The sequence below is a fragment of the Hypoxylon fragiforme genome, assembly GCF_022984875.1.
Source record: "Hypoxylon fragiforme strain CBS 206.31 chromosome Unknown GGS25scaffold_5, whole genome shotgun sequence".
Taxonomy (NCBI): Eukaryota; Fungi; Ascomycota; class Sordariomycetes; order Xylariales; family Hypoxylaceae; genus Hypoxylon; species Hypoxylon fragiforme.
The window spans coordinates 3,321,479-3,337,654 of record NW_026054760.1 but is presented as its reverse complement, the minus strand read 5'-3'; the positions used below and the strand labels follow the sequence as shown (position 1 = coordinate 3,337,654).

General features: G+C 41.6%; 3 protein-coding genes across 3 annotated transcripts; 1 reads left to right on the top strand and 2 right to left on the bottom strand.

The window, feature by feature from the left end:
- Positions 1–1,612, top strand: GGS25DRAFT_522172 (uncharacterized protein; the record flags this gene model as incomplete). Its single annotated transcript, XM_049264173.1, has 8 exons — positions 1–30; positions 130–198; positions 267–344; positions 423–522; positions 611–665; positions 739–904; positions 961–1,054; positions 1,152–1,612. The coding sequence occupies 8 exons, from the start codon at positions 1–3 to the stop codon at positions 1,610–1,612; spliced, it is 1,053 nt and encodes a 350-aa protein (XP_049117136.1).
- A 1,198-nt stretch (positions 1,613–2,810) lies between these two features.
- On the bottom strand, positions 2,811–7,267 carry GGS25DRAFT_492452 (uncharacterized protein). The gene is made up of 15 exons (XM_049261193.1): positions 6,908–7,267; positions 6,602–6,820; positions 6,258–6,499; positions 6,038–6,131; positions 5,770–5,983; positions 5,479–5,700; positions 5,191–5,375; positions 4,931–5,108; positions 4,656–4,850; positions 4,475–4,590; positions 4,305–4,404; positions 3,962–4,163; positions 3,734–3,855; positions 3,473–3,659; positions 2,811–3,374 (listed from the first exon to the last, which is right to left on the bottom strand). Exons 1-15 carry the CDS (start codon positions 7,175–7,177, stop codon positions 3,158–3,160), a joined length of 2,763 nt encoding a protein of 920 aa, XP_049117135.1. The 5' UTR covers positions 7,178–7,267; the 3' UTR covers positions 2,811–3,157.
- A 2,692-nt stretch (positions 7,268–9,959) lies between these two features.
- Positions 9,960–14,237, bottom strand: GGS25DRAFT_531916 (uncharacterized protein). Its single transcript, XM_049265542.1, has 2 exons — positions 13,906–14,237; positions 9,960–13,776 (listed from the first exon to the last, which is right to left on the bottom strand). Exons 1-2 carry the CDS (start codon positions 13,975–13,977, stop codon positions 10,177–10,179), a joined length of 3,672 nt encoding a protein of 1,223 aa, XP_049117134.1. The 5' UTR covers positions 13,978–14,237; the 3' UTR covers positions 9,960–10,176.
- Positions 14,238–16,176: the final 1,939 nt, after the last annotated feature.

Below are 16,176 nucleotides of genomic sequence, written 5' to 3'. Positions count from 1 at the left end.
ATGTCTGGACGATTCAATTACAAAGACCAGGTGCGTAATTAATTTTAAATCAATTACTTATTCATTATTAATCATATTAACTTCAGCATTTACTTAATGTTATTTATTTATTAATTATATACTTTATAGGAGGCGTACAAGCTGTATAACAGCTTTGAAAAACGACCCGACGGGTTACCTGAATATGAACTCGACGACGTAAGTCCCGAATATCCGATTGTTAAATGATTCCTAACTAATTATTAATCAATTAATTGATTAATTAGAATGGGAATCCTATTGTAGCTCCAGGGGAGCTATTTTGCCGTGCTCGTATAGGGGACGACGAGATGTGCGTGAACGCGGTAAGTAACACCATTTAAAATTAATTGCTAATTGTTTGCTAATTGATTTTAAATCGATTAAAGACGAAACAATACCAGCCATCTAACCTACGGAATCACCTTAAAAACACACATGGTTACGAGATAGCAAAATTGCCGGCCGGTGTGATGAACAGTGTTGAACACCAAAAGACTGCCAGTAAGACGATTGTTAATTGATTGTTAATTGATTTTTATTAATTGATTGTTAATTGATTTTTATTAATTGATTGTTAATTGATTTTTAGAATTTTATCGGGAGCTCATGCGGCGTACGACTGAAAACCAGGAGGGACGGGCTCAGTCCGAGGGGGGGGGGGCGCAAGTAAGTCTAATGCATTAATAATTAATTATTAATCAATTACTTATCAATTAGTGATACACCTATTCGGGACACACCGCAACGGTCTCGGCGATCTAGGGGCTCAACTGCATCGGAGGCACCACCACAGCCACCACCACAGCCACCACCACCCCAAGAGCCCCAAATCAAGCAAGAGGAGGAGCAAGACGAAGGCCTTTTGGATATTCCACGAAAAAGGGTGAGATTGAGAATTGATTCCTAATTAATTAGAAATTGATTACTAATTTACTCCAGAACCTTCAAATGGACGGTCTTAGCATGCGAAAACGCCTTAAACTGTTAGGGCGCGCTTGTAACGGGTGTATGGCGAGGGGTAAAAAGGCGGCAGGTAAGCGAACAAACATTCAATTCTTAATTGATTCTTAATTGATTAGGGATTAATTAACAATGGATTTTAAATTATTTACTAATTGATTTGTTACTAGAGTGCCCCCCTCAAACCCCCGATAACTTTTGCGAGGTGTGGAAACGGTACAAGAAGCCATGTGAGACTATCACCATCAGCGACGACGAGGACAAAAGTCAGCCCGATAGCACGGACGACGGCGCCGACGCTCCCACCGGCGCCGACGCTCCCACCGGCGCCGACGCTCCCACCGGCGCCGACGCTCCCAACAGCGCCGACGCTCCCAACAGCGCTGACGCTCCCACCGGCGCCGACGCTCCTGCCGTGGCCACCATCCGCCCAACCATTGGAAAGAGCCAAAAAACCAGCTCTCGAGCTAGCTCTAACACACGATCTCGTACAAGGGGTCAAGTCGAGGCTCCCACAGAGACAGTGGTCAGCTTAGGGACATTTATGGACCAAGTTTTCAATTACGATGGTGACTATCCGATGGAAAATCTACCTAAGCCCAGGATAGATTGGTACGAGGAACTTCCATGAGTGTATTTAAGAACAAATCATGATTGAAATAAATGGATTAAAAGTTGATTAGAGATTAATATAAAATTGATTATGAATGAATTTAGAATGTATTAATTATATTATTATTATATTATTTATTTAATTGTTTTTCCTATAATATATATTATTAAAAATACGTAAATTTAATAATTAATTAATAAATAATGTTTAAATATAATATATATATATATATTTTGTTTAAAATATTTATTATTTATTTTATAATATATTTAATAAAAAAGGTTATTTAAGTATAATACTTAATTAATAAGTAATGTTAAAATATAAAATATATATATATATATATTATTTAAAATATTTAATATTTTTTATATAATATAATTATTAAAAAAAGTTATTTAAATTTATTAAGTATTAAACATTAAATAATAATAAAAAGCTTATAATAAAATATAACATATATTTTTATTATTATTAAATTATAAAAAATATAATTAATTTAAATATATATAAAATAAATAATAATAAATAATTAAAATATATAAATATAAAAAAGTATTAATATATATTATTATATTTAATTAACTTAAATAATTTTAATATTATAACAAATAGTTTTTTACTTAAATATTAATTTATTAATAATAAATTAAGAATTAATTTGAAATGAATTAAAATAAGAATAATTGTAAAAACTTAATTAAGGAATAAATATAGCAAATTTAACTGAAATGTAAAAGAGAAAAAAAAGACTATAGCTTTTAATTCTTTAACTAGTTATATATATATGGATAAGTGAGGTTTAATGTTAGGACATAAATAAAGATGGATAGCCACGGGAGTGGCTATCCATAGCTATTGCCACATGGTATTTCCATTGCTGTTGCCGCAGCTTGTTGAAACTTATTTGTACAAATATATATACCTAGGTAGCTAGCTTAAGGGTCGAAAGCTTAACTCTTAACCTTTTTTACAATACATTTTTTTGACTGTTAATATTTAACTGGTGCCATTAAGCCCTTACATTTAATTATAGCAGCGGTAGTAGCTATGGTGACATATAACAATAGCTATTTGGATAGTCACGGGAGTGGTCATTTATGTCTTAACAAGCTATACATTTTATTGTTGTTTATTAACCTTAAAGTATTAAACTGATGGGACTTAAAAGGTCAAACAATCAGTCAATAGAGAATATAGAAGAGAAGAAGAGAGCTGAGCTCCTAACGTCTCAGGCTGGCTATATATACACAGATAAGGTTCAACAAGCTGTGGCAGCAGCAACCATGGGGATGCCCACATGGCAATAGCCATGGATAGCTACGGGAGTGGCTATCTACGTTCATGGCCATGTCCTAACATAAACAATAAGGTAATAATTTAAAAGAGAATTATTTACTCATAAAGAAAAGAAATAATATATATACATTTTAATATACGGTTTATAATAAGTATTATAACTGCGTATATTATTAATGAAAAGAGAGGATTATTATTAAAAAGGTAAAAGGATTATTGTGACGATGCTAAATAAGGCTATAACCATATAGGTCTTTACAGCTTCTAACCTTGTTGTCGACGCAATTCAGCCAGCCGTAATTCCTTTTCATCGTTTTCCAATCTTAGTCTTCTTACTTCTTGTTCAGATTTTTCAAGTCGAGCTTTTTCTTGACGAATCTTAATAGCTTTTAGCTCACGATCGTAATCAGTTTCAATAATTGAAGCTTGTGACGAAGGCGGTTGAGAGCTAGCTAAAGCTTGACGACGAAGGGAATCGTTACTGAGTTAAATCGATTAATAATTAATTTCAAATGGATTAAGAATTCAGCCATAATCAATTATTAATTGATTACGGCTCAATTGAGAATTAAAACGTACCTGCCCCTTCGTCGTCTTACGGATCTTACAGTTGAAGCAACTGACGACGCTCTAGACGATCCTGAAGTTGAAAAGTCGCTTAAATATTCTATTTCCGCTAGAACTGATGGTGGAAGGCTCGGTTGAAACTCAACAGAAGGTAGTAATTGATCGTTAGTTTGTCGACGCCGTTTAGCAGCTTTAGTTGCTAAAATATTAATTGATTGTTAATTAATTATTAATTGTAAATATGTGTTTTTAGAATCAATTTGCACTACTCACCTTTTCTTTGGTTTGAGCGACTTAATCGGGATGACATGGAATTTGATCGATATGTTTCGGAAATATTATATTTAAGAAATAAATCTCCAGCCTCCATATCTTGTAAATCAAGGGTTTCGTTGCTAAAAACAATTAGAAAAAATAAGACAAAAACAAAGATACATTTAATTAAAGATTAATTAGGAATCAATTAGGAATCAATTGGGAATCAATTAAAAATAAACTTACAATTCAATGCAATCTGCAATGTATTGGTATCGGCCGCCGTACTTATAACTTCGTTGGTGTTGAACTTCGGCTGGATTTGTGGTACTGGATAACAAATTCCAGTTTTCTCGAGGCATTCTTGAACAAGATGGATTAAGACCACATCGGATTGATGTTCTCGACTTATGTTTGGCCCAATTCGCAAATCTTCCATTGCAGAAAACTAAAATTTAATTAACACCCGATTAGGAATGAATTGTTAATTGATTAATAATGGATTATCATTCCATTATTAATCAATTAACGATCAACTATTAAACCATCTCAATAATCGTAAAAATTAAATGAAAATTTTTGTTCTTACATCTGACCATGAAATCACATAGCTTTAGATATTCAAGCTCTGATGACATGTGAAGCAATTCCATAAGCATGGAAAAGTCGGAATCCTTATCACGGGCCGGCTATAAATGCGTTAGAAATTGATTATTAATCAATTAGAGATTAATTTCAAATAAATTATATTTCACGTACCCCAACTTGTTTTTCAACACCACGCTGAAAATGCACCGTACAGTATCGAATTGTTCGTTGAATATGCCAAAGCCAGTCGTGTGCTGGGTCGACATCCGAAAGGTAAAGACCAATTCCTAACACATTTAATGAATTTCTAATTGATTAAGAGTTAATTAAAACTTAATTAAAATTCACTTACCAATTATCAACTTATAATCTTGATCAATTGTAAATCCAATGAAACTATTGTCGATTTTCTTTTTAGTATTATGGATATGGTCCCATTTTAGCTCGTAATGAAATTTGTCTTTGATAAATGCAAAGAGCCGACGAAACATAAAATAATACATCTGGACGCTATCGGAATTCGTGATTACGCGAAAAATCGCCACATCTATAATAATTTAATAATTAATTAATAATCAATTAAAGATTAATTAATAAACGTTTGGGGTAATTTAAATTTTCACTTACTTTTCCTAATTTTCTCGTCGAAGACTGCCCAAATTATTTCTCGATGGGTACGATCCAATAAATGCTTATAATTCATGTCGATTGTAACAGTTCGCAATCGTTGAAATATCTCCAATTGACCCTTATTAAAGCATATAATCATGAAGTTAATCCCGTCCTGGTAAATGTCTTGAACGTACTAAGACAATTAGCAAATAATTATTAATTAATTAATTTATAATTGATTAATAATTAATTATAAATTAATTTGCGGTACGTACTTGATCTGGGCTGTCCCTTTGAAGTTCGAATTTTCGTTGTACGGCTAAAATACTTGATCCTAATGGGTAATGGATCATTTTCGACAGCCGAATCATATATCGAATGGTAGATAGATTGTTAAGAGAAGGGTGATTTTTTTCCAAATCTTTCCATTCTTTAACTGCAGGGTTACTTAAAAACATAGCTTTGATAAATTTTATTAGTATTTGATTGTAAATTGATTGTTAATTAATAAAAACTTAGTTTAGTTAATTTGAAATACGTTTGTAAAAAATATTTGTCCTTACCTGCAGTTAATCGTGGATTTTTCATAGATGCAATTAAATCCATTCCGCGTTTCATGGTGTCTTTTTTCATTTTACTAGGTGGCGGCAAGGGATGACAATGGATACCGGTGCAAACCACTGCGATATAAGGAATCAAGTCTAAATCAACTGGAATTATAACTTCAAATCGGCAGTTACACGAAGCAGGTTTTATTAACCCCCTTCCTTGCGGATGGTCAAAGCCTAATAAATTAAATATCAATTAGAAATCAATTAGAAATCGATTAGAGATCGATTAGAGATTTCACTTACAACATTTCTTTTGGTGCTTTTGATTGTGTTGCACATACGAGCATTGCCCTGGTTCAATATCGTCGGTATTATTTAAAATCCTTTGAATCAAGTCAATTTCGGAGTTGTATTTCCGGTCAATAAAACGATAGCAATGTTGTATGCTTGATGGCGTTTGAGAATGCGGCGTTGAATTAATACAGCGAAGTATATAATAAGGAATCCCCGAAATAGTCTATAATTAATTAATAATGAATTATTCATTAATTTATATTTAATAAGTACTTACTTCAGGTTCTATTTGTATTTCTAATCTGCAGGTCGGTAAAAACGGTTTGCATGTTTTTTTATCTTCGAAATCACTTATGTGTGCGCGAATATACCTAAATAGAATTAGTAATTAAATATTAATCAATTAAGAATTGAATAGAAATTAATTAACAACTCATTCAAGTTATTATTTCGACCTATCAGTTCTTTTAAATGGAGTAAATAATAATATTACTTACGTGATTGCTTCCATTCCGGCCTGTTGTTGTAGCTTTTCTTCAATATCGCGTTGAATTTTGGCTTTCTTATCCCAAAGCTCATCAGTTACGGCTGTATATGATTGATTTCGAAGCTCTGGATGAAGATATTCGCAACATTTTACACCAGTGCATTTATATGACAGTCGATAAACCGGCGAGTACTCAAAAAATACGGAGGTTGAACGTCTTGTATTTCCATGTTTGGCCCTGCAAAATTCGACCTAAATGAATTAGCAAACAGTTTAAAAGTAATTAAAGATCGATTAAAGATCAATTAAGAATCAATTAAGAACCAATCAAAAATCAATTAAAAAATGTAGTACCTCGTCCATGATTTTTTGGGGATTTTCTTGGGTGCTTTTATCCTTCCAACTTATCACGTAACAAGTGCCATTAATGCTTGTTTCAGGGTAATTTGGCATCGCTGGAACCCATACGAACGTTTCAGCTCTTAGAGCAGTACCATTCAACACTGAATCGGCCGAAGATAATAACGTTAAATCGTCTGGATCATCGTTATTTGGCACTACGTGAGCCTCGGGCTATTGTTAATTAATCAGTAATTGATTATTAATGAATTATTAATTCATTTGTAATTAACTTTTCCTCCGGTTTTTTTCTTTACTTACCCTCTCTTCTTCGACAATATTCGCGTAAAATAGACGGCCTAAAGCTGTCAGTTCTTCTATTTCTTGGCGAATTGAAGGTTGATTACGATTTGCTTCGTGAATCGTATCGTTCCAAGGTAAGCCTGCAGTGATTTCTTCGTTTTCTAGCTGTTCGAGGTCTAAGTCAACCAAAGGGGTACGAGGGACAGAATTCATCTTCAATTGATTAGTAATCAATTGGATTAAGAGCAAGATGTGTAAAATGTTGAACTTTGTGATAGATGTAATCATTTTCTCAAAGTTGTGTTGCAATTGATTAGTAATTAATTGTTAATTTTTCGTTCTCGAAAAATTATTTGCAAGGTTGAAAAGTTCTAAGTTTGAAAATTGAGAAAATAAACCTTAAGAGACAAAAAGTTGAACCCAAGTGCCAAAAAAAACAGTTGAGCCCAAGTGCCTGTCCGAATGAGGTATAGTCGTCGTCCCAAAATGGGGGGAGTTTGAGGTGATCAACAGGGGGGCACTTGGGTTCATGTACATCCTCGCTATGCCCCTAACCAGAGATGAAGAGATGCGGCTCCCCTTGGTAGCTTGGTAGCGTCTTTAGCAGCTTAGCTGTAGACTAGGTTAGTTACTGTATTTCTATTTTCCTCCTCGGCCATCTGGTAAGATTCCTTTAGAGCGTAAGAGGAGGGTGATATTTAGATATTATCGTGATATTATTACTTTCTCTTTCAGCTGGGTGGGAAGCACTACCTATATAAAATATTATTATTATTACTATCCATGCTGCCATGAAATATTTAGGCACTTAATATGCTGTAGAGTTGTAGTTGATCTAGGGACCCCTGTGGTGATCATTAATATATACGTACCAATGTTGCATTTGTTAAAGCATTGGTCGCTTTTATGTAGTTATGTAGTTATGCAGCGAAATGTTCAAATCCCAAAATCGTTGTCTCCAATTCATCAGAGTGAACTGTCAAAAAAAAAGAAGTGGAAAGAAAAAGATAAACATCCAAATTCTTTTTTCATCTTCATCTTCATCTTCATCTTCTTTACCCCAGTATTTCTTCGCCAATCCGAAACAACCCCGTAAATACCCAAAACTACAGATAGATCTTCAGCTTTGTGGAGTTTCCCCAGACCTATCTTGACGGTTTCCGTGTGAATTGGTAGCGAAGACGGTCCGACTCGGTTCCATTATTCAACCAAAAAAGCGACGCTGCGAGCTGCGACTTGCGAGCTGCGACACCGGGATTGATTGGCTCAAGTTGTCTTGGTTCTCTGGGGTATCGATAATAATAACCGATTATCTTTGCCGTATGTAATTGGGTGCCGACATTGAATCATTGATAAGCTTAAGCTTGTCGAATTTGATGCATATGTAAGTGACGAATCTTTTCTTTTTTGTTTTGGTCTTTTCCCTTTTCTTCCTTTCTTTTCCTTTTTTTGCTGTTTCTAGTATTCTAACTACTACCTAAATAATTATGTAATTATGTAATTATGCAATGTTTTTCACAATGACTCGGCATTACATGGATGTTATTGATTGATGAAACGGACAAGAGCGAAGGCAAATCCTTGGAAGTTGATCAACATTCGGCACAACTAAATTCCAACTAGTACCTTAGTATCTTTCTGGTTCCTGCTCCGTCCCTACCGAGGCCGCTAACCAACGGCGGCGCCGCGGGCGAATGTTAAATTTTGCTTCCCGCACGTTTAGCGCAACTCCTCTGTAATTGTACCAGCGACCTGAATTATTTCGGATGACCACATGGCAAGTGGGTGGCAGTTAACAAATCACCCCAGAATTACTAATCCCAGTCACGAGAAACAGAAGAAAAAGTAGATGCAAATGGTAACAACTACTAACAAGTCTAGAAGCACCTTAACTTTAAATTCTCTAATAACTACTGTGTCATGTGCCTAATTACTACTATAGTTATGCATTATGTAATACAATCACGGGACAAACGAAAGAAGCAGAAAAGCTTGCAGCAAAACGGAGCACTCTCACTCTCCTTCTTTCTTTCTTTTCTTTCTTCTTTTTGAGAATGGCCTAACATTCCGTACAAATTACAAGTACATTTGAATTTCCCGGCCACATGACAGCCTTCAATTGGTTTGGTTTCGGTTTCTTCGGTATTGTGTATACCTACATACTCCATCCATGCCTACCTACCTACCTACCTACAGACTCAGTTACAGTACCTAGGTCAGTATACTGAGTAGGTGGCGGTGGTGGTGGCATGTTATGACGACGAGTAACGAAGTTCCTGTTCCTCCCTGATCTGATGTCCTTCCTCAACCTGCCTCCCTGCCTGCCTGCAAAAAAAAAAAAAAAGGTGACGGCCTAGAAACTTTGGAACATCTACATATTGGCACGCCCTTCTTTCTCTCTTTCAAAATATTCATCCTTGATGTCCTCCTCCTCCTCCTCCTACTCCTATATGTTAGGTAGGTAGGCAGGTTACCAAATAAATAAAAACAAGCAAAAGCAAAAGCAAACGCCCATTTCCGTTTCGACGACCCGTTTTGCGAAACTGCAAACCCATCCAACTCCCCCGGCTCCGCATCAAACGCCGAACACAATGCAAGACGCAAGAGGGAAGAAAAGCAAAAGCAAAACAAAATAGTATGTCATCGTTTGTTTCTTTATTTCGTTTGTTCATTTAGTTAGTTATGGTTGGTTGGCTGGCTGGCTGGCTGGCCAACTAGCGGTCCGGCTGGCTGGCTAGCTGCGCCGTCATCAAACGTTGAAGCTTCGACATGGCCATTTTCATCGTTACATACATACATACATACATATACGTATGGTAAGTTAATAAACATTGAACCCAGTTTAGGTACGTAGGCTGGTACATAGGTAAGATAGGTATACCTAGTACCCAGTAGGTAGGTAGGGTATAACCTTTTAACGTAGTAGTGGTAATGGCATGCAGTACATCAATTGTGTAGGTATGCATGCAGCGAGTATGGTGAAGAAGTAAGGTGGGTACATAGGTGATAGGGGAGCAAGTACGTAAAGTAGTCAGTCGAGATGCAGTCTTCTCATAAATCGATCTTCGTAGCGTCGATCATCTCCATTAGAAATAAAGTCGTAAGTACGTACGTAGGTAAGCACGGTCGTAAACCACGTGCCACGGGCCTTTCTTTGCGTAATACGTGTGTGTATGTGTGTGGGGGGGGGTATATTGTGTCGTACTGATATCATTGAACGTTGCAATAAACAATGCAGGCTTTTGGGGATATTATATATATACCGAACGGACCAGGCCAGGCCACGTTCAGATGCAGATCCACTCCGCAAAAACGCACCACCTGGCCGTGCGGTCCGCGAGCACCAGTCCGCGCCAGACGCCGCGCTCAGAGCACTTGATGATCGTCTCCCACGTGCCTCCGTCGCTCGCCTCCTCGTCGCCGCTCGCATTGCTGCGACTGCCGACCCCAACACCGATGCCGGAGCGTCCGTTGCCGCCGCGGTCTTCCTTGCGCATGAGCCTCAGGATCTTGCCGCCGGGCGTCTGGATCGCGAGCTTCGCGGGCTTCTTCCCCGCGATGCTGCCGGTGGCGGAGCTCGGGTTGGACGCCGCGGCGCTGCTGCTCGTCATGCTCATAGCGCTGCCGGGGCGCATCGACGGCACGGGGCTCGACCCGCCTCCTCCTGCGTTGCTGATACTGCTATTGCCGCCCGCTGGACTGGATGGGTGCTGGCGGATGGCGAAGACGAAGGTGTTGTTGAGCGCGAGGCGCTGGCACTGCGGCTGCGCGACGTAGATGTCGTGGCGCTGGGCGTGTGGGGTGGGGTGGCGCGTGACGAACTCGTAGGGGGGGTTCTCGCCCGTGTGGATGATCGGCAGCGCGAAGGCGAGCGGGTGCGGGATATCCTTGATGCTGTGCATGAGGCCGCGCTTGCCGGCATATACTTTCAGTATGCCGCTGCCCTCGTCGCCGGGCAGCAGCGCTTTCACGGTGTACCGCTTGGTGCCGCCGTACCAGTCAGCCTGCGCGAGCGCGCGCTTCTTGACAACCTCGCCGTTCTCGAAGAAGTCGCCGTCGGCGTCGCGCGTGAACCCGCGCACCTCGACCTCGGCGGCGACCTCGATGTCTGCGGGGACGTTGAACTTGATGTGCACCATCTCGAGGTCCTCGATGCGCGTCAGCGACGTGTTGAAGTCGACCATCTGGATCTCCTGCTTGAAGAAGGGCGGGCACGCGCCGGGCAGGTTGAGCAGCGTCTCGTGCGCCACGGGCGGGCAGATGTGCTGCTGGCTGTGGTGCTCCGAGATGTGCGTCCAGCAGAGCTCGCTGGGCCGCGTGAGGAACCACCAGTACTCGGCGCTCGCGCTGTTGGTGCTCGAGTAGAGGGCGCGGCGCGGGTTCGAGGGGCTGGCGAGGCAGCAGTCCATCATGCGCCACTCGCTGTCGATGATGATCGCGTTCCACCAGTGGTTCGACCGAGGCATGATGCCGGTTTCGGGAACTTCTCCGGGCGTCTTGAGGTAACCGCGGATCACCTCCGAGTGGATGCCGATCGCGGCACACATCTCGTGAACTAGAACGGCATATTCTTCGGCGCACGCTCGCTTTGACTGGATTACTCGCCTCGTATCCACTTCCCCTTCAAAGTCTTCGTCCCAGTTGATCTTCTCCGCAACCCAAGTAAAGATGGCTCGGAGGCGCTGGACATCGCTTCGGTACGGTCTACAAACATAGGTTGTCGCGAGAGTAACCGCAGTCGTCATGGTCGGTAGACTGGTTAGGAACCGTGAGTTCTTGTCCACTTGACTCAGGTTGATAGCTTGATAGTTGATCGGATCGCGGACTGGGTCACCGTTGGCGCTTTCGTCCCCTTCCACGCTGTCGTAGAATTCATCGACGGGATCTATTGCCGGATAATCCAGCATCAGACAACGGTCGCGTCGCTCACTTTGTTCATTTTTGGACAGCGTGTTCGAACGGTTCACATCCCGTCGTACCTGGACCCAATCCACGCCGTTCCCAAGTCCCATGTCGGTGGCCGGGTCTCGTAACAGGTTCGGGGCACTAACTCCTCCTGTAATAGCCGTGGCCCCATGATGCATCGATCGCCTGTTTGACGCAGCCTGCCCGGAACCGGCGCCGGTCGCAATACTACTGCGACCGCTTGCCACGCCAGTCTTCGTCGCTTCTAGAATTCTCTTAATAAAATTCTGCTTCTTCGGCTTCACCGCCCCGGGCTGCACGAGACCTCCCACAGCGGCAATTCCGTCCTCGTGGAAGCCGCCCTGAGACGGAGGCCGCATAGCCGAAGTGGAATGGCTGGGGTGGTAAGATACCCCCGTAAAGGGCGTAGTCGGCCTGTTCGCATCCCAATCGTCATCGACATCTCGGAAACCGAGGGCACTCCGCGCTCGTTGGTGTTTCCTAGCCAGGCTACCAGCGCTAGTAGCACTGATTCCGCCTGCCGAGGTGCCACTCATTATACTCCTGTTGGTGTTGGTTGTGGCAGTGCTTCGGGTACCGGAAGACGCATTGGTAGAAGTCGTCTTAGTAGTGCTTGTTCTATCCAACTGTCCGACGTCATAATTCGACTTTTGTCTGCGCAAGAACTTACGTTCGCCAAAAGCCCGGTCAGCCAGTGAGGACTTGGGCCTGCTATACAGTGGATTCTTAGGTGGTGGCGGCGGTGGCGGCGAGGCTGGGTCCTCCATACGACTATGACTATGAGTTGCCTCCGCGCTCGAGCTTTTGTGGTGCATCCTTCGAAGACGACTTTCCATTCTTTCCACATAATTGTTCAGCTGCGGGAGTGGTTGTTCTTGTGGTTGGAACCCAGGTTGGAGCGCGCTATGCTGTGATGAATCACCGTCAAACGATCCATAACCCGAATCTTGAAATGGCAATCCCATGGCAGTCAACGGTCTGCCTTGTCCCTTCTTTTTCGACCGATGATGGACTAGGTCGAATGATTCCGGCGACCACGGACCCAGTTGTGGTTCCGGAGAGTCGCTCCCGCGCTTCATACCTAACGCGTCTAACTGCTCGATTACGCCATCCATAGCTTCGCGCAATGGCGAGGGGGTAAATCCATCTCCACCTGGGGAGTGGGGTGCTGGGGAAGGACCCCGCGGCGTATGATATCCTTCTTGTGGGAGTCGACTGTCGTAAGATGCACGTGACGCGTTCGAATTTCCCCTGGCGACGTGACGATGTGGAGGGGGGGCTGGTGGTGGAGGAGAGTCGCGCTCCGCTCCGGGCCGGTACGGCTTAAAACTAAATGACGGGGCTGGTGATGGTGCCCTTGAGCCGTAATTGTGCATAGGAGATGGGACCGGTGATGGTCCTCGTTGATAATTATAGTTTTGTGGCGGAATAGGGGAAGGGGTTCTATTAGAGTTGTTGTATGGCTTCATCGAAGGCGCGGGAGACGCAGCTCTAGGTTTGTAAGTGTGCGCTGGGGGTGCAGGTGATGGTCCCCTCGAGCCCTGGCCCTGCATCTCGAATGGTGATGGACCACGGTCAACGCCATGTTGTGCTGCGCTCCTAAATGAACTAGCCGAGTTCTGTCTAGAACTATGTTTCGGTGGTGTGTTGGATACGTCCCGTATTATTTCAGGTTGTTTTGCTGTGGTATAGTGAGGTGCTTTCGCATAAGCCTCGAATGGCTTGCGGAAAATTCGCGACTTCGATTTATGAGGCGCGTTTGTGGGACTCGGGGTATTCGAAGTCAACGGACTTGCTGATCTGGTGATAGGTCGAAAATTGTCTGGCAATACCTCGACAAAGTTTGATGGGAAGACACCAACGGTCTTGTTGCGCCGTAACCTGCCCGTCCACCACGATCCATCTCCCGCATTCAAGCATTCTATTAAATCTCCCTCGATGAAGCCCAGATCGTGTTGCGACTAATATGGAGGTTAGCAAAAAAGGAAAAATAGAGCAAAACAGATATACCGCAAAATCGCAAATACAATAACACAAGGAAAAAAACCACCCAAAATCAAAAATCAACAAATCAACAAAATAATTCATACCTCTCCCCCCCAAGAATAAACAGCTCTGCACCAGCACGGAAACCGCGTGGGAAGCGGCGGTGCTGACCCCATTTTGGCGATAATCGTGATGCAGGTACTCGTCTATTCGCCAGTTTGGATAGGCGGGCGTTGGTGCAAATCGGTTCAAAACTTAGAGGATTCTGAGTTTATTCTGATTCCTGTACAGCCGTATCCGGTGGTTGCTGCAAGGCGATGGAGTAAATACGCAGGAAAAAAAGGTTGATAGCATATGAGGCGGTGTAAATTGTTCGTAGGTATGCAGCCAGATGGATCAACAATGACGGGTGCAATAGTAAATGCTGAATTATTATTGACGGCTAAAAAGCGTCTAAGCAATTCAGAGTAAGAGTAAGAGGGGGCAGTGGGAATTGTGTAAGTTAGCTGGTACTCTATGTAGGAGTTAATTGGAGGTACTTTGTGGTTGCAGGCGCAAAAAGGGTAGTAAGTGGTGACAAGTGTTGTCAAGTGGTGTAAGTGGTAGTGCAAGTGGTGAGTAAAGATGGTAAGATAGCCCGGAAGGGAATCTGTAATCTCTGTAATCTGGAGAATGCCAACACACCAAGTTAGATCGGTCAATTGTGATTGGGATAATTGAAAATAATTCTGGTCAATAATTGCGATTTAGTATTAGAAGCTCGGGGCGGTATTGGGGCAGGTTGCAGTTTAGGTAGTTTAGGTAACTTGGCACTACCATCGTATGAAAACAGAGGGGTCCCCAGTTTTGGTTGCCAGGTAACGCCCGAGCTTCGGGTTCCATAAAATAGAGTGGATAATATTTCCGTTTGTGTCTGCCGCACAGGGGGATTACCCAGGTACGCTAGTACTACATGGTACCTAGTGCATACTCCAGGGCTGTTTGTACAACCTACCAAGGCTGCTAGGCTACTATTTTACTGGCCTACCCTAGGTAGGTCGTACTAAACTCAATTACTTCAGGGCGGTTGCAGATAGTCCAAGCTCCTCAGCCCGCCACAACATTTATCAACATTGAAAAGAGGCTAAGGTGTGTCAACGGTAACATGGAACTCTATGTACGCCGTAGTTATGAATAACATTTGAAGGTTTGGATGCTATTCATATCATCGTTTACATGCAATATTTAACTACTATAATTGTACCATACAAATAATGTATGGAAGGCCCTTTTCTCCTTAAAAGTTATGTTGATATCAATAGTTATCCATGGATCCTAAATGTTGTTGTTGTCAATCGATTTCCCCTCTTTCTCCCTTCTTACGTACCCAACTGGGCATCTTTTTATAGCTCTAGTGCAAATCATTCAAGACATGCATGAGATATAGGTAGTATTCAATACGATCATTTGAAACATACAATTATGTCACCTGCTTAGAAACAACATCAATGATTGAACATCAAGTGAGAATGATGGAGTACGGGGTAAGGTACCTAGCAGTTACCCAAGTTACCCATGAATATCAACTCAAGACTTGATTGATGAACAAGCTTGTTTACCTTATGCCCCATTCACAAATCAGAATCCTGGGATTCATCTTGCATGTACATACATAAGTACTAATGTAGGTACATGTACGGTAGTGCAGCCTCTGGTGCAGTGGTGCGTCTGGTATGTAAGTGATACTTACATATGTACATATGTAGTGCTAGAACATGCTTAATGCGTCTCTTGCGTGCTTTTAACAGTAGCATATGTATTGCCCCTGGGACTGTGCATGTGTTTATCTTCTTGATTACATGATGTGCCTACCTACATACACATGCATCATTGATGCATTTATGTTCTTTTGGAGCTATCCACCATGAGAAGCATCGTGAACTTCAATTACACCATATCAGGTCCATACATATGTACAATACATGTACCTACAATTATGTATTACATATGTACTAGTAGTACTAGGTACCTAGGTAGTTACCTAGTACCGACTTTGTACAACATAATCCATGAAATGCGACTGCTAATAATAATACTGATAACCTAAATTAGGTCTCCATAACCTTGGAGTCCACGGATAAGTAAGTTCCCTCTGATAAGTTATACGCTACCCCTAAAGCGGCAGTCTATTGTTGGTCATAGCTCCAAAGGAGCTTTACTACGTAGTACACCCTGACAACCACAAACCCAGCCGGCCTTCTCTTCAGCTCTCTCCAGCCTTCCTCTACAACAATCCAATAATAATTACGATAATTACCTATTTACAACCAATTCCTTTCTATCAATCGCAGACCAATTTACCAGAGTAACAGATTGCCTACATGCACTTATCATAT